This window comes from Nipponia nippon, unplaced genomic scaffold, assembly GCF_047370975.1.
Source record: "Nipponia nippon isolate SJK-2023a ecotype South Korea unplaced genomic scaffold, ASM4737097v1 scaffold_4, whole genome shotgun sequence".
Lineage (NCBI taxonomy): Eukaryota > Metazoa > Chordata > Aves > Pelecaniformes > Threskiornithidae > Nipponia > Nipponia nippon.
Window position 1 is genome coordinate 59632569 of NW_028262358.1, and position 19012 is coordinate 59651580.

The 19012-nt window shown below is 42.0% G+C and overlaps 1 protein-coding gene across 3 annotated transcripts in view; it reads left to right on the top strand.

Annotated features, from left to right (window-relative positions):
• Window positions 1-19012, top strand: part of PLAGL1 (PLAG1 like zinc finger 1) — a 45804-nt gene that overhangs the window by 2804 nt on the left and 23988 nt on the right. For all 3 annotated transcript variants that reach the window (XM_087776442.1, XM_087776443.1, XM_087776445.1), the window contains exon 2: window positions 17511-17553. In XM_087776442.1, the coding sequence (XP_087632568.1) occupies window positions 17535-17553 (19 nt within the window). In that variant the 5' untranslated portion in view covers window positions 17511-17534. The remainder of the gene's footprint in view (window positions 1-17510; window positions 17554-19012) is intronic.

The window sequence follows — 19012 nt, forward strand, 5'->3', positions numbered from 1 at the left end:
CACGCAAAATGTGTGAATCTTCTCTCCCTGCCTGCCCTTCTGCTAGGACTCAGTGGAAGGGAAACAGCGTAAGATAATTCCCCCCCCAGCTGCTGAGAAACGTTTGTTCTGCAGCAGGTTTCAGGGGCTGGGACCCGAGCCGCTGTCCCTTTCCCTCAAACTCCTAACCTTCTTGGCTGATGATTAAAAACCAAAAACATCGACCAGCACCCCACCCATAAGTGAATATATACACTGTACTTAAGACAGTCTGTGCTGGTGTTTGATATAAGTTTCATGTGTTTGATATAAGTTTTCATGTGTTTGAGCACTTGACATTGCACCGAACTTTACGAACCTAAATAATCCTTTTCAGTAAGAGCAATCTGGCTTACAAGATGTTTGCAGAACCAGAGCATATTTAAAGTACGCATTGCCAGCTAGTTCCCTACTGGCTGCACCGAGTTTTTATTTTAAGATGTTCCTGCTTCCAAAGATAAGCATGAAGCAAATGAGACTGCTCCAAACACCGAGGGAACAGCAGTCACACACTTCTACTGAAGCACGTGCCACTGTACAACTGGCCACATCACTTAATTGTCACTAAACCCAGAAGAAACTGTTTGTTCTTTTCTTGCGTGTGTGGAAAGAAGTAGGAAATATCTTCAAATGATGCCAAGGATACTGCTATTTTATGATAACTGGCAGGAAATAACAAAGAGTTAGGACAGAAAGAAGGTCAGTCTACTTGAATTCTGTATGGGAAAATCTTGAAAGTTGATCATAAAATTTAATTCCGCACATATCCCAAGGATAATTGAATAAATATTTTGCTTCTAGCTTTGATTTTTTGCTGACTTATCTCTTTCTTCCATGCATTCTTCTGAATATGGGCTATTTGGAATTTGCTGTGAAAGAGCGTTTCGGGTTCCAGATGTCTCCAACATGACGATCAGTCAGAAGCGACGGTTCTTTGTCCGTATGCTTCTCATATTTCCTCTTTTTTCTTGCTTTTTCTGCCTGTACTGATTGATCTTCTGTAAAACGGCATGAGTTTCAGTGCTAAATTAGGATCAAGGATGCCTTAGTAAACTAATTCTGTCTTGGAGGACAGAGTAGATCTGCTTTTATCTTTCTCCTTCCTGCACCTAGAGCACTATTTTAGGAGAAGCTGTTTCACAAACAACTTGAGATAGCAAAATTTAAGCTTTCCAAATTAAGCATTAACTATTCATAATTCCAAGCTGGAATGATGATACAATAGAGATTGTGTCATAAGGCATTGATTTATAGTTCTAATGAGTTGGAGAGATAACTTGATCACACTGATTACCTCCCATTCAGCTTCTGTGATTTTTCAAAGGACATCCCTGAACACATTGACACTGTATGTTCCCTTGCTTAAACCCCTGAAAAACTGCAGTGGGAATAAAATGCAGAAAAGCGTGCATTTCTAGTCCTTGTGGTGGGTTGTAAAAGGGTTTAAAGTAAGCTCAGTCATGCTGGGTTGGTAACTCAACATCCTTGTTTGTTATTTTTTCCTCTGGAGAACCTCAAGTTTCAAGTGTAGAAAGACTTGGCTCTTTGAGTTGCTAATAAATCCTTGAAGATATTAGACAAATATAAATGAAAACTCCAGTTCTTGTCTGTATCGGTGAAGAGACTGAAAAAGTAGCTGAGCAGAACTGCGTGCATTTCATCTTGTTATTCTTAACTTAGGTGCTGCTATTGGAGAAGATGTAGGGAGTATCTCGGGAGTATCACCATGGTCTGCCGTGAGTGGCCCTTAGTCCTGACTCTCCAGCAGTTAAGTGCTGGGGAAGAAGGCCGCCCAGCTCTGTCTGACCCACAGGGGTCAGAGAGTAAGTGCCGACGTTCATCCCAGCCCAACTGCTGGGAGCCAGTCCTCTGTGTAATGTGGATGGATTCCCTGCCCCGATTGTTTTCTCCTCCATCTCCTCCTCCCCTGCTCTGGGGGAGGTGGGAATGAGCCTGTCCTAGGAGGATGCTTCCTCATTGCCTGTTTTATGTGTATCTTGGGGAAGAGCAGGGGAGTTGTCCCTTTTGTGTGTTGAGATGCAATAGGAGAGCGGTCATCTCCTGGATGTCTAGAGTGATAGTATTCTTTTTGGCTTATGTGGGGCAGTGGGGCTGCTGACAGGGAAACTTGTGCTCGTGGTTAAGGTAGTTCAGCTGGTGGCTGCCCAGACCTGCATGTTGCACACAGAGCTCTTTCAGTGCTAAATGTCAGCTCTGTGTGCTGAGGGGTGTTGCAGATGACCTGCACGACCTAGACACGCCGCGGGGAGTGGCTCACCACGTTCATTGCGCAGATGGCACCATACTTGGTCTTCACAGCGACACTAATCATGTTGGGGAAAGTTGTGTGCTGCCAGTTCAGGAGCGCTAGTTACTTCAGAATGGCAAGATTCATCCACAGATTAGTAAGTTTGCTGCGTTCACCCTGCTGGGAGGCACTGTTCCCATCAGCCTTCTGGTGCCATCGCCTCTCAAACGATCGTCTGAAGAACTGCAGCAAGAAATGCGTTTGCAGCAAATGCAGAATAGCAGCTGGTAGAGTGCATAGGGTGGTGCCATCAGTGTGGTCAGCTGTGTGCGTTGGGCATAGAAGTCATGGGCATGGTGCAGGTAGGCTAAGGAGTCCCGTAGTGTAGACACACAGAGAGTGCAGAGATGGCCACTGTGGTCCCGTGCAGTTCATCTGACACCTAGAGCAGAAAAAGACAGCGCACAGCATTTGCTCCAAGTCTTGTACCATGGCGCAGGTAACAAGGTTGGTGTAGATGTGCTTTGCTTTTCTGCAGGGCGTGTAATAGAGTTGCACTTAGGAAAATACTAGAGTAGCAGTAACTAACCTGTGCTAGCGTATACAATAGCAAGCAAATGCAGTGCGGTGAGCGATATACTTTGCTCCTCCTCTCAGACTCTTGTTTCCAGGTTCCTGTTGCTATGAATGGTGTTGAGGGACTCTTGAGAATAAGCAAGGATATCTTCTGCAAGAGTGTCACATATATCTTTCAGGGAGAACTGCAACAGCAAAAGTCCCATGTGCTTTTTTGGCCGTAAACTGTTGCTGCAATTTTGTTAGTTTACTTCAGCTAGAATGTTGTTTCAGTCACCGCAGCTGTATAATGTGACCAACAGCATTGGTTTGTCCTATCCTACAGAAATAAGTAACATTAGAATCAATACAACTTTTTTAAAGATTACAATTAAAAGTGCTGCAAGGCTGAGCAATAAACAAGTGATTTATAAAGTATTAAAATTCTGTTTTGCCGGTGCCTTGACAGATTGATGCCTAAAGAAGATACCAAGTATCTAATCATTATATTGTCCTGCAATAATAAACAGGAGAAGGACCAGTGAAGCACATGTTAAAGACATGGCTAAGCTAGTTCAAAGTTTATTTTGTCCCCAGAGAGGTGGATGTTGTTCCTTCTTTGTCAGGTGGAGTCATCTCCAGAGTCATCCCCACAGATGCGGTGTGCGGAGAACCAAGGGGAGTGTGAAAGGAAGGGCAGCAGCAATGCTGAACAAAGATCTGGAAAGAGGCAGTAAGCGAAAGGCAAAGGAAAGATAATGAAATACTGGAAAGTATTAGCTAAAGGAAAGAAGTTACTAAAAACGTAGCTAAAGTTGGATTGAAGAAACAAAAGAGAAGCTCTTAGGTGGAAGAACAGTGCAAAAAAACCTAGAGATTTGTTTTGTCAAGATAAGAAGTTCTATTTTAATTCAATTTTCATTTAGTCTTAGCAACCAGCTCAACTTTATGTGCAGAGAGGCAACCTTTGTAATGTTCTAGAAAGCAAAAAGACTCTATATACATGGTCCAGGATGCTTTCTGGCTTCTGATTTTTTCTTGTATCTTGGTGGGAGTCATGGCTCATCTGCATCATTGAGTAAGTAAAACCCTTTTTAAGCGATTAAGACAAGCTAAGGAGTAACATAACTCTCTTCCGCTTCAGCTGCACTTAGCTATCTCAGCAATCACCCATGTTAATTAAACAAGTGACTTAATACCTCTCACAGTGAAAGAGCAGCAGGTGATTTACCTGTTGAAACACTACCTTTTTGTATTCTCAGGGCTCATCCAAGAAAAGACCAGGGCTGCTGGCCAGAATGAGTCCAAATGCACTAGGATAAAACTACTCCTCCCTCTTTTGGTGGAAGAGAAATTTGAAAACTGGCACGTGATGTATCCCGAGTGAATGCATCATTTACTTCTTGTAAACCTGGCAGCCAAATAGCCCTTCCTCATTCCGATGGTGCCAGGCACTGGGAAGAGATTGCTCAGTGGTTGGTCCTCGGTGATAGGTGCCAATGAAAGTAAGAAAAATCGTGTCAGGTGAAGATTTCCACAGCTGGGGGGGAAGCTGTTATATATCAAATGAAGGAGGATAAAACAAACAATTTCAGTGAAATATAACACAGCCTGTAGCACTGATTCATCGCAAAGCCAGCGAAACTGATACCTTTCTGCAAAATGTTTTGGTTTCAGTTAACCCAGCGTATTGAGACAAAAATAAGTTTTACTGGAAATATTTTGACTTGTTCATGACTCACTTGTTTTTACAAACCTAACACTCCTTTCCCCACAAAACAAGCAAGTAAGCAGGCAAAGAAAGCACATGTTTACTGTAAAATCTGTGATCTTGAAATTCTGTAATTCTGAAAGGTATTCTCTGCTTTCCCTGCTGTGAACCCATTGTGGAGGGGGTATTTGTGACAAGTTTCTTACCACTGTGGTGACACTCATAATGTCCTGGTCTGGAAACCTGTCACTTTGGATTTTGGGTTAAAACAAAAGATTGCAGAGGCATTTTGGGTCTCTTGGAGGTTGCAGATGGATTGTAATGATATTCTTATCACTGGTTGTGCCTGGCAAGGCGTCTGGACCTTATTACTTCTCGCGTAACAGCTGCCAGTGACAAGAATAATTTTCACGCTTGGAAATCATCTTTACTTGACCTGTGCACATTTACATGCTGTTCTTCTCTCTAAAATATTCATAGTGTGAGTGACAGATGAAATCATCTCCCTTTTTAATGCATGAATTTGCTATACAGATTTTTCACTGAGTCTGCTAAGGTATGTGGAGGTTTTTGGTTAATAAAAATGTATCCTAGTTTTCAAGCATTTATTGAATAAAATGAAGAGAGGCTGCTCTGACCAAAACAGAGAGATTGACAAGGAAGAAAACAAAACAAGGATAGATGGGAGAGTAAATTGGTTTTCCCTCTTTATCTTATTCTAAAAGAAAAGAGAAGACTGTAAGTGATTTTTTTTCTGTAATTTGTTCTTATAGTTTCAGTGATTTGTCAACGTTGAAGCCTGAACCTCTGAACACTTCAGTCATTGCAGGCCTCAGCACCCATACAGGCCAATATTTACAAATCTCTGGACCCCTAGCAAAGATGAAATGCTGAGTTACAGAGTGTATAAGAGGATGTTAGAGGTCATCAAAGTGACTCGGTTGAGAAGGGGTTGTGGGTCTCAGTCCTTTAAAAAAAAAAAAATTGTCAGATTTTTGCTACGTTTTTCATACCACTTTTATCAGCATTAAAAATATCGACATTTTAAAATAATTTTAAAGTAGGACTTAACAAAAATGAGTATAGACTTCTTAAACTAATGGAAAACAGAGATGAAAATAAGGTTATTTTAAATATTTTGTACCCAAATCAGTAAAACGATTCACAAAATAGTTGAAGACAATGTAGAATGAGTGTCTTTTTTGATCTGTAAAAATATTAGCAGGATATATTACTTTAAAACTTTTTTTCTTGTCAAATTCACTCTTTTTAGACTATATAAATCTCTGAATTGTCTTTATGGTCAGTGATTTGTACTGATTATTCATCTAATTTAGAAAAAGTCATAGTCAGTCCCAGAATCTTAAATTGCATTAAATTGTAATTTTAATTTCATTCATTTAATTTATTTTGACAAGGATGTTCTTCAAAAGTTGCATCCATGGAGTTTACAGGACAACTTAAAACAGCATCTTTGTGGAAAGCGTGACCTGTGCCTTCAGTTTGTCCCAGCAGAGCACTGACTCTTGAATCGTACTGATTCTCCCAATGTGAATCTGGTTAGCAAGTCATCAGTGACCATTTATTAGAAATCTGTTGGGTTTTTATTAACGTTGTAGTAGATGTTGGAGACTAGAATGTCATGGTGCAACAAGTAAAATACACTTCAGTAGTTTGTTGACTGAAACCATCTAGGTATCGGATAGCGGGCACTTTAGATAACCCTAAGTTCATCCACTTGCAGACCTCACATCCCGTGTGAACATCTGACAGCATATGTTCATGTAGGTTTTATAAATTACTAAAATGACCTTCAGGTAACTTGGGGTGCAAATGTCAAGCGTCTGGGTTGTTTGGGGTTATTTTTCATTAACTCACTGAACCACACTGAATGGATGTTTCAGATGTCAAAGTTGGAGTTGAAGAGGTCATGCAATTGGGTGAAGAAATAAGGACAAATGACCTCTTGGTGAACTTTTAATGAAAGGTTAGGGATCACAGGATTTTTTCTGCATTATTGTAACAAACTTTTCTGTATCAGGATAACTTTTAAATGAAGAAATGGTGTTCTTTGCCTCTGTTGCTAGAGCCCTTGGATAAGTTAAACAGATTCCAAGACTGTCTCTGAAAAAAAGGTATATAGACAAGTGACCGTAATAAAAATGCTGAACTGCTGAAATACTAGGTATATTTTATATCTGCCTGTACTTTGCATTCATTAATCCATGGTGCACCAAATTTCAAGTTCCTAATTTAGGGAGTTAATGGTCGCTTAAGTGGGTTTTTTCATTCTGTGGAGGTAGTGGCTGAACTCTTCCTTTGCCGGTCGCTACAGGGCTCTTCAGCATTGGCCTTGTTACTCTGGTTTCGTAATTCCTTTCTCATTCTCCTACACTGAAAAAAGAAGCTTGCCTAGACAAGAGCCAGTCTCCTTTAATTTATTCAAGTTTCAGTTTTGCTGGAGAAAAGGGTAGAACTACATTACTGTGCAGGATGAAATTTTAAACAAGCACAAACACTGTGCATGTAATGCCACATTTTTTGGCTTCTTGTTTGAGTAATGTGCAAGAAGTGGCACAGGATCCCAAGAAGGTTTGTATACCATACAATTACCGAGAAGTCTTCCAGTCCAGACCTCAGAAAGGCAGGAGTCTAATTATAACTCTGTGTTACAAGCTGTCAGTATGGCACAATGAGAGGTTCAACTGATCTTTAGTTGACAGTGGGGAGCAACTTTTTCTCTCTCCTTTATCTGAGAAACAGGTTACTGTGCTCACGCTGAATGGTGATTCATTGTGTTGAATCTGCGTCTATATCTACATTTATTCAGCAATATCCTGTGAGCCACAATTTGTGGATTTTTTGAATCATCACATGGCTTCATAGTCAAAGGAAAAATTAAGGAAACAACTAAGTAATATTTGGGAACGTGTAGCTTTCATTAATCAAGCATATATGCAGTATTTGGATATTTTTAGAGTTACGCACTGTAGGCATTCTAAGCACTACTATGAAAATATAACCCCTAAAACTAACATACCCTTAAGAAAAGGCAATAAGAAATCACTCCTCAGGTTAGAGTTTAATTCCAACAGAATTAGTCCCTGATGATTTAATGTAATGGCTCTGCTTCAGTAAATTAGTTTTAATAATTGCCCCTTGCATATGTACCGTACAAAGTGGTAGATTGCATTTTTCATGCGGTCCCACTCCAGCCAGTCCACGTGTGCGAACGGGAGTGAAGGGACATGGGTGGTTTTGCTGCTGAGCTTGCCATTGGCAAATCCAGCTGCTGTTGGCAGAAAAACTGAGTGTGCAGGTTGCAGCAAACAAATTGAGGGATGTGACAGGCAGCTGTTATCCAGTACAAGGCTTGTGGCGTTTAATTAAACAAATCGGCTACTGTCGTCTCTATACCTGGGGTAGTAAGTTCTTAGTGAAAACTCTTTGCCTATGCTTTAGTTTGAGTTTTGAGGATGTATTAGTGTTATCGTTGTTTCCTTCAGATGGCTCAAGCAGTTCTCTAAGTCTGAGGCCTTTAGGAGTGGACAGAGGAAAGAAAACATTTGTAGTAGCCAAGATGCTGTTAATAGAGTGACGCGTATTATGGAAGAGCATGAATTATGCTTTGATACATAATTTATCCAGCTTTTATGAAGCAGCTAAAGAGACAAAGCTGCTAAACCTGTTGAAATCACTGTTAGGATCATATGTTGCATCTGAAATACCTGTAAAAATACCAATATTCTCAACCTGAAATCCTTTTTCAGATAAAACTCAGTCTTACTAGTTTCTGAATGAAACGGTCATTTCACAGCATTGAAAATTAAAGCTGCTAAAGAGTGAGAGCAAGACTCTGAAAGTGAAATTTGACCAAATAATTTGAATATTAATATTTACATAATATAGCAGCAACATTACGCACTGCATTACATTATTGCAGTAGCACTGTAGGACGCATCTGGATGATGTTGTAGATACATGCAAAGTTTGTGAGCATCTGAGGTTGGGAGGTTTTAGATTACCATAATCTAAGCAAGATATGTAAGGTAAAGTGTTGGCTTCCAGATGACAAATCCGTTTTTATGATTTCCTGAAGTGTACTGACGTTGCTGAAGTACTGCCTAAATGTGCATCCCCCTCTCTGGTCGCGGAAGCGGCTGTTGCACCATGCGGGAACTCGTCGGTCCCTCTGTCGCTACTGGGGGTTTCGCTCACTGCGTTTGGAAAGCCGGTGGCTGCTAATGAGTTTTATTTGTAGTGAGCTTATGAAAGGAGAGAGTGCTAAAGCCAAGGTTTTTGTAAAATCTTTTTTGAAGCCTCAGGAGACTTGTTGGCTCTTTGTGGTAGGCTGCCTGAGGAGGATGCAGGGAAGGGAAGAGAAATCTCCCTGCCACCAGCCTGCCCAGCGGAGAGAAGTGGCAGCGCCCTTCCCGAAATGAGTGTTGGGATGCAGGCCTGAAGCAATGGAAAGAGTTTAGCTAAGGTATTGAGGGAGAACAGGAAAAAGTGCTTTTTCATGTGACCTTGTACAAGTGGGTTCGGTGTTTGTTTTGTGCCGGTGGTTTAGTCCTGAGTTTCAGCGAGTAGACCAGAGTCCTCTCCACAGGCTCATTGAAATGGAAATGGTTTTGCTGTGGAATGCAAATTATTTTAGGAATGCTCCTGGGTCTTGAGGCTTTTCAAAACTCACGCTTTTAAGATTTTTTTTTTTAAGCTTATTTTAACCAATTCTCGTAACAAAACAAGGATCCAGAAAGATGATTGATGCCTTGACCCTGACCCAGCAAAATATGAAGTGTAGGTTTGTCTTCATGTGTACAAATAATTCCCTGCAAGTCAGCGGTGGAAAGACATGGGAAATGCAGAAATGCTTTGCTGGATCGCAGTCAAAATGCTGAGTGCTTTGCAAAGCCAAACAACAAGAGCAGCCCTCAGTAAGGCAGGCTGGCATGAGATGCCAATTGGTATCATTCCCTAGGAATTTGTCTCCCTTTTGTTACTATCGCTTTTAAAAAATACTTTTTAACAGCATTTCTTCTGTTATCAGGGCACTGGAGATGGGCAAAGACTTGTACTTGATGCATTGTCTGCCATAGGTCTTTTGCTGACCAAAATAGACTAACATCAAGTGATAAAAGGCTAGGAAAATTATGATGAGAGACAGCGCCATATTTCAGAACAGGAAAAACTTGTTTAGAAACAAGGAGTGGGATTTGTTGGTCTTTGTGTTTCTGGTATCAGGACACAGGATATAAAATGGATTTACTTTTAATGAAAATTGGGTTTTTTGTTTTAAACTGAAAATAGACTTGGATAGATTTGGTGCATACATGGACCATATTTGATGATCCTACATGTTGAGGTGATCATAACCAGGTTAGAATATTGATCGGTTGGTGCAGGGAATGGAAGGGCAGGACTTTTTTTATGTATCCAAATTTTACACTCAATATAGCTTTGGCAAAATAGTTGCTGACTGATCCAAAAATTATCGAAGTCAGTAGGATGTCTTATTGCCTGACCTCTTAAGTCACTGGCAATTGGCAGTGCTCTTGATTGCTTGCATACCAAGGCATTTAATCTGTAGAGATGTGTATATAAAGTTTCCTTCAGCAGCAGGACTAGTGTATATATTTGTATAGTATTTGTGTGTGTGTGTGTATACACACTTTAAAACAGTTATCGTGAAGGTATACAAAATACTCTTAGTAAACACATCAGAGCAAACATATCCTTGAGTGCATGACTTTTATCCACCCATAGTCTGCCTTATGATTTTGTGCACCGTTCTTTTACATCTGCATAGTCCTTTGTAAAAGAGAGAGATGTTCTATATATAGCTTTGGGTTTTCATTATTTTTTACATTCACAAATAAGACTTACATTTGAACAACTTCTGCAATATTAGTGAGCCAGATTTTTGGATCATGGACAGAAGTGTTTATGTGTTGTACTGCTCAAGTTCTTTGCTTAATCAAGTGAAAGATGTGGAATCCTGTACATAAAGAAAAACGTTATGATGGCAAAAGAGTTATTCTGTTTTATAATTATTAAATAATTCCATGATTTGAAAAAAATTATGTAATTTTGTAAAAGTACAAGTATATGCTCTTTTATATGATAAATTATAAAGTGATTTATAATTTAATGTTTTGTCCAGTGAGGGACTTTACATGTGGTAGATAGAAAATGCATGGAATTTCACTGTTGGACATGTTTTATGAGTTGTACTTAGCATGTACCAAATCCTGGTTGTGGGTGCAAATGTGGGACTAACACAAACTTCAGGAAATCTACATAGGTTTCTCTGAATGGAGATTTTGGCCCTGCATATTCATTTTTCCCTGTTAGTACTCTGTTAATACTTAAATCATTTCTATACCGTTATGATTTTCCTTCCTGTTCATGAATTCGGGCAAAGAGAAACTATGTCAGCAGAAATGCAGTTAGCCCAGCACAAGCACTGGCAGTAGCCAAAAGAGAACAAGCAGGGACACCAGTGGAATGCTAATGCTGTGTAATAGATGCGTTGTCTCCTGAAGGTATGTTTTCTTCTGATAGATGCAACCTGAGGCATAAGGTATGCTGAAAGTTAAACCCCGGCAACAGATTTCTGTAATGGGGGAAGACAGTCCTTCCTGATTTAATCTCAGTGTAAGTAGGTTAAGTGTGGTTTTCCTGTCACATCTTTGCTTGTGTATTTTAAAGGCATCTGCAACCACGTTAGTTACCATAAATGTCTTGAAAAAATCCTTTTACTTGCATTTTACCTTTACTCAGTTAAAATGTGATAAAAGGTACTTGGAAAACAATGTCATCTACGTGGGGCTGTTGTGAATCCATAAACAAGTTGTGCTGGACATTCTTCTGAGTGTCTGAAGTATAGCAACGTCCCCTTTTCAGCTGTATGAGTAAGGTGGACAGATGCCTTCACCGCATCAGGAGAAGAGTCTTCTGGTGACTGGTTAACTAATGCATCTCTTTGGCATGCAGCGTGAAACTGAGGTGCATTTTTGAGCCGTGTAATGTCAGATCATTAGAAAGAGTACGCTTGTGCTGACAATTGTCATTGGGTTTTGACGTTGTTTTTGTGTGGAAAGCAATGTAAGGAATTCTGTAATAATCTGTGAGGGCTGGGGGGGGCAGATGCTGGCTGGTTCAGAACAGCCATGTTTCCGTCAGAGTGGATTCATAATTCAAAAGCTGTGATCCAGGTCTTTGTCTCTGCATGGCATAGGTCTCTTTTGCAGACAGCATGTTCTCTTGGTACAGATGGCATCACGATGCAACCATAAGGGTATCACCCACAGCGTCAGTGTGGCAGTATGAAAGCCTTTCCTGTTGCTGCCACTTAGGTCTCTTCCCACATCGGTGCCTGCTTTTCCTCTGGCTTTCTGGGGCCTGACGCCAGGGAAGGCAGATGTACCTCTTCTGCAAGAGAGTCAGGTCAGCAGAAGAGCTCTGTCGCATGAACCCGTGTGCGAATGCTGTGGCGTTACATGCAGGACAGCTGTCTTGAACAGCTAGTTGTAGTCTTACGTTGCAGATGTTGCAAAGGTCCTTCACAGAGCAGTTTCTTGGCCTCCCTTGATGTGGAGTTTGTTGTCTCTGGTGAAGATGAGCTTCAGGGCCAGTGAAGCAAGCGCTTGTTGGTAAAACTGTGTCATCCTCCTAGACATCTGAAGTGACCTCCAGTGGATACAGGACTTCGGGTGAGAACTGCATTCAGAAACTTCAGCCAGGTGTCATTGTAGTATTTTCCAGGCATGGGAAGAGTAGAAAGTGGAGCCTTTTTTGCCCCTCTTGCTGCCTCTCAACGCAAACCACTGGTAAGCAAGGTAGTTATCTAGGCCGTTGGCGGCCTTCACGGATGTCTCGTGTGCATCATGAACAGCCCCAGAGGTCCTGTGTGGGCTTGTTTCCCTTGCTGTGAATTTCCTTGTGGGATTCGCCTTTCCTCTGGTGCAGCAGCGACCACGATCCTCATGTACGTCCTCTTCATGGACCATACCTGGAAACTGGCTGTCTGATTTCATTATTCCCACGTCCTCTGCATCAGAACAGAGGGAGTAACAGGCATTGCCTTTCCCACTGTGGACCCTGGACGTCCCAGGGCAATCCCCCCACCATAATGTGTACCCATCCCAAGTCACACATGCCCACAGTGTGCCCACTACAGTCACTTCTGAAACACAAAGTGCATAGTCTGTAAATTTGTGGCAATGGTGGAACAGCTAAGGAAAACAAAACCTAAAATCCTGGCTCCTACACAAATATACTCTGCAATGTGTCCTTCTCCTCAACAGGCAGCGCAGAACCCATCCTCACTTCTTCTAACCAGCACATAACCACTTTTCACCACCACAAAGCATTGAACTTTTCATCATCCAACGTGACTATAATCACTGCTTTGCTCTCTGTAGGCTGTTAACCATCTATTATACTTCGCCCATCAAGTCCTATTCAACCTAAATGCATGAGCTAATTGCCTGATACCTGAAAGCCTGTAAGAACCTCATAAGGCTTTGCCTCAAATTTTCAAGGCTGCAATTTTCATGTATTGGAAACATCCCTCACTCTGCTCCTCCTTCTCTTCTGCCCATTCATTGATGAGAAAGGACAGTATTTAAGAGCAACCACAAGCAACTTCTTTTGGCTGTGTGGGCAGCACAGCAAATTTGGTCAATATACCTGCAACACTCCATGTGAAGGTCAATGTGGTACATCAGTGTGGTTTACAGGGAGTAAAAACACAGAAGATTGGCCAGTGGGACTGTTAAACTAAGGCCAGCATGGCCACTGGCCAACCACCCAAGTTTCGACTGACAAGTGACTGATGTGGCCAGAAACCACCAGGCCTTGTGCCTGGTTGGCACAGCATAAGTGGCTGCCGTGACTTTGCGTGTGTTGGAGCCCCCTTGGTTGGGGGGCAGTGCACTGCGCGAGAGGTGCTCGCATGCACCAGAGGGCTGACTTTGAAGCAGGAGAGGGATTTATGGTGGTGGTTTTCTGCAGCTGGGAGGACAGGCAGTTCTGGGTCCATGTTGAGGGTAATTGGGGAAGAGCTGGCATAGCTTCTGAAGGAACTTGTAGTTCTGCTTACATTCCCTTGCGTCTGCAAATACACCTTGCTGTGCTTATCCTCACCCTGTCAGAGATAATGTCCTGACTTACTGCTAGAAGAGGAGCAGTTCCTTGTGCTGGTGCACCTGCTGCTCTGTTATTCTGCAAGTGGCTTGTGTTGCAGTGACTGGGATGCCCTCACGGAGGTGTTCGCTCTTGGTCTGTAGTCTCTGTGTCCTCCCCGAGGGCTGGACTTGGGCACTATGGGGTTGCTGCTGCTAAAGCTGCTTCATCAGAGGACCATACAGGGGAAAAAGAGAGAAAGTTTCCCAGGATTTGATGGCCTGTGGAGAAAAATACTTTGGTGATTTATGGTTATCCTCTTCATAGTGCCCTCATTCTCTGGGGCAAATATTCTGCAGCAGTCTTTTTCCTTTGACCACATCCTAGGAGGACTGGTAGGAGTAGAGCTCTGTACAAGGTGACCTGCTTGTACTGGTAAGTGCCTTTAATGCTGTGAGGGGCAGCAGGTAGGTGACAGTGTCATGAACCAATTCCTTCCTGGCTCCAGACCGCAGGAGAAGGCAGCCCTGTCAGCATAGGCAAAAGGGACGGGAGGGAAGAGTCAACCTGTGCAACAGCACTTTTCTGCTGTTGTTTTTGTAGCTGCTTCTGAGTAATAAGTGAATGGAGAACCTCCTCATGCTTCTGATAGCTGCCCAGCAGCAGATTAGCCATTTGATTGCAGCAGCGGTGTCTCATAGGTGTTTGTGTTGCTCTGGACCGTGCTACTCTTCATCTGAGTCCCTCTGATGTCATTCTGACCTGTCACAGTCTCTGTGTCAAGAGGTATGGTCTTCTGTCCCAGCTAGTGTATGTGCTCCTTCTTCTCCATGCCCCTCCTCTACCACCAAAGTGACACCACAGAACAATTCAGCCAAACCCTAACTGGGGTGTTGATGGACCACAGTGTCACTGGAACATGGCTGGATGGCAGACGTGTGGGGAATGGGGAGAGGCTGGACTGAGGCTGGACTTTCTCATGACAGGAGACTGCTGCAGGCCAGATGTGGGAGGATGAAGGTATACTACTGACTCAAACCATATGGAAGGGGAGAGCTTGTTGTCTTGTGGTGGTTTACCAGGTAATTGCCCTGCAGATTGAATGCCAGCAAAATGAAATCATTTTGCCTAGTAATTCAGTGGGGGGATGAAATCTTTATTAGTTGATGGCACTGCTTTGACAGTGACAACATGTAGCCTGCTGTTTCTGGGGATGACAAAGGTTGGCATGTGTACAGTCACATATGGGTGCCATTAAAGTCTGCCATTCCCTCTGCAAGGCCTAAATTCTTAGAAATCAACACCACGGACAAGTGCCTTGCTCTCAGCCAGAATGGAGTCAAACTGCAGAGTAGTTTTTTTGCAGAAAGAAAGTGTTTTCTGGCCAATGGAAATCAGGCTAGGACACTTGCTGCTTAGAAAGCCTGCTTTCAGCATGGCTGTTTTCACCTGGAAAGAAGACTTGCTGATGTCCTTTTAGCGTGTGGGCCCCTTTACTACTTCCCTCTCACATCTACACACAGTCCCAATCAGAGACAAAAGCCACTTTACAGGCTGTATGTTCACTGGAGGCAGCTGTTTTGGCAGAGGACAGAGGTTACAGAAGAGAAGTTGGTGTGCTGGCAACTTGTGTTTCGTGCCTTATCCGCAGCTCCCTTGGTCTCAGACAGAAGTGATGTACCAGCAGCCTGCCTGTTCTCTGCCTGGCTTCTTGTAAAAACAGACAAACTGCAATATGGTAGGACTTGATTAACTTGCTGAAACGTAAGTGTCTAGTACTGTCTGAGATGCCCTGGCTAGCCCTGCCTGGCTTCTAGCTCCTGGTCCATGGGGGACTCTTTTTCCTGTATAACCAATATTATAGCTATCAGCCTCATGTGGGTGCTTCAGATGTCCTAGGGCACCTCAAAGACAAAGGATGCTTGTGCCTGGGCAATTAAGCACCTTTCCTTGTAGTGTCTTCCCTGCTGAAGGTCTCTGATGAGCTGCTCCCTGTTAGTTTTATGCCACTGATGTTAGGGAATGTGTGCAGTCCAAAGGTGGGAGGAATCTTTTTGGTTTTGTGTTGAAAATATGAATTTTCTGCAATGAAGACTGCAGTATACCTGTCAACTACCCCTCACTACCCACCACTGCAAATCACTCTTTAAAATGCAAAGCTTGTACTTCTGTTTGGTGAAGGCAGCATAGGCTTGAAAGACATGTTTAAGCATGTGGGAAGGAAAGACCAGGCAGCTCTTTATATTTCGACATCGGAACTCTTCCAAATTCTGGAGCGCAGAGCATCTATAAGAGATATTTTCTTTACATATTGTCTTCTATGCTAGGATCGACAATTTAAATCCTTGGGGCTTTGATTATGTTGTGATGAGACATGTAGTAAGATAGCAAGTCTGATTTACTAACTTTGTGTGTCTTGGTCTTGGGATTGGGTCTGTAAGCACTTAAATGAGGATATGTAAGTTTATCAATTGTTAACTTGCTAATGTCATCAGCATACTTGTTATGTTGCCCAGTAATGATGATCTGTATGTACATCACTGTTAAATAAATGCTGGGGGGAATGCTCAGCATGGCTGCTTTTGTATGCAGGGACAAATGGCATGTCCTCAAGCTAAGATGGCAACTTAGGTGCTTGCAGTGGATGACTAGAAGTGTTACCTTAGTCTTCTCAAACTTGAAAATGGCACTACAGCATGCTCGTAGCTTTCAGCAGATAGCTGGATCCCAGCTTCCTCATCCTGCTTATGGACAACCTGGCAGAGTCACAGCTTCTTCCTTGGCAAATTCTCATCAGCAGGCCACTGACTCCTCTCTGCCTCATCGTGCTCTGCATTCACCTTATCTTACCACTTCTTTACTCTCCTTGAGCCTGTTTCCTCCTCAGTTCTCATTATTCTTTGCCATCCATTTTTTCTGTCATCTTTATTGCCTTCTTCCATACTCCTCTTTGCTCAGTTCTCCCAGCTCCAATTAATTTGGAAGTATCCTACTATCATTATGTTTTCAAAAATGAAGATGTTTTCTTTGACCCGTTTCAGTCAGCAACAAAATACTGTTGTCTTCATCAGAGTGAAGTTTTCACCCTAAATCATTTCACCCTAAACTTTCAAACGCTGCCTGAAATTTTCAAGGTTTGTACAGGATGCAACAAAATGGCATAAGCTGATGTGATTCACACTGTTGTTTGCATGCCCCCTTATTACTATGCGCCTTATTATTTCTGTTGCTCCAAGTAGCCTTATGCACCCATTGGGATCCCACTGTGTTGGAGACAGCTCAGACAGCTCCAGAAAACTCAGACTCTGCTCCTGTGTGCTTATAGTATAATTTCAGTCAAAAATCAACACATGAATGGGAAGGGAACAAGGTGAACGGAGTTCAGCAGAAAGCTAGAAGTCTCCAGAAGTCTTTCAAGAGAGCAAATAAAATGTCTTGTCCTATATCTAGTTAATACTCCCTTTTGACTTTGCAAGGGTGAGGACTCTTAAGATGAATACCAGAAATAGCAGGTTTAAACACAGAATGGCATGCAATGGGGGAAAATACATGGCTCCTGAAAATTCTGTTTTAATAATAAATGTTAATGAAGGTGTGGGATACAGTGAACTGCTCTTAATTAAAATGCATGACATCAATATTTTCAGTTCACGTTGTTTCTGAAATGAAGTAGAATAATTATTTACTCTTTTCCTCTACAAATTTAAATTCTTCCTTGTTAGATTCCCCTAGATATGTTCTCATTTTCTAAAGAACTAAAAAACTATGCGTTATAACTAGCATGAGGTTTAAACATGAGTAGTGCTAGCTCAGAAAACTGATCATTCTTTTTTCATTTATTTTATGTAGGTTTCCTTTGCCTGATCTGTAAACATGTCCACAGACCTGCTATGTAAGTACATTTCCGTCATTCCACAGTGATTTTTTGTACCATATGTTTTTATCAGATTCCCAGATGTGCTCATGATTGATGTCTTTTATCTTAAGTATAAAGTCTGCTTTTACATTTGCGTTTCTTCCGAGACATCTGTGGAACAATATTACCATTATAATCAATGGGATTATTCTTTGAGTAAAGCATGACTTAATATGAGTAAAATTGTAAAAATCTGGCCCATGTATAAGAACAGACTAGTTCATTGAGACTTAAAATTGCAATTCTATCTAAAATATTTTATCTCTCTTTGGCACAAATACCATCCCAGATTACTACCGAGTGATGTGCTTGGAGTTTTTTAATCACTTTGTGAATTTAACTCCTGTGTTTCCAAGGCATCATTATCCAAGTCACATCCAAATCTCATGCCTCATCACTATTATCCATCCTTCTTTTTCAACAACAAAGAATATACAAGTGGCATATCCTATACTTTGCTATCGTAACTACCACAAAAAACTACTGCTCAGGTCTCCCCGATACTTGCACTCTCTCGCTCCAGCCGAAGCTACCTGCAGCCTTAAGCACATTTTCTATGCTTATTGATCTGATCTACGTGCTTTCTTTTGGAGTCCCTCCAGTGCCTCAGCTGCCATTTTTTATCACTGCCTCCGAGGGCTGCCCAGCTGCACACTGTGCAGTATATAAGAGAGGGGAATTTCAGAAACCCATTTTATCATTCTCCAATACTTCCTGAAAGGAACAAAGAAAACGATTTTTTTTTGGTCAATAACTGTAATCAGTTAATAAGTATAAAAACATCAGTGGCTTACTGGCAGATAGCAGCTATCTGTGGAGGCGATATCTGTACTTCAAGTTATTTGTGAAAGAGCGTTTTTTGAGCTTTATCGGCTAACTGGCAATTTTGGGGCGTGCTTAAGTGCCATTTAGATACAGGGAGAACTCTAAAATCAGGAATGTAATATGCCTGACTGTATTTTATACAACAGGCGAAATGGCTGTCAGGAGTGAAATGTTAAAGAAAGGAGAGAGGGCAGGGTGACTGCACAGTGGTCCTGGTCAAAATCACTTAAGACTCCTCAGCTTTACTCAGATGTTTAAGCTGGCTTGACTGTTCTAAGTAATTTATGCCACAGCAGTTTAGTTTTTCTCTCTTCAGCTCAGCACCTCTCTCACGCTTTTCCTAATGATCAGTGGCTTAGAGAAGTTGTCTCCTGAGTAGAGGTTGACGGGGTTGGGTGTGTTCAGCTTGGAGAAGAGAAGGCTCAAGGCCATCTAGTCTTGGTTTTCCAGTACAAACCTGGTGGTTATGGAGAAGAAGGTGGAAGCACTCTTTCGCCAAGCATGCACCATGACAGGACAAGAGGCAATGGCCACAAGTTGCTTCAGGGGAGATGCTCCTGGATGTAAGGGGCGTTTTCACCGTGGGATCGATTAAACATTGGAATAGGCT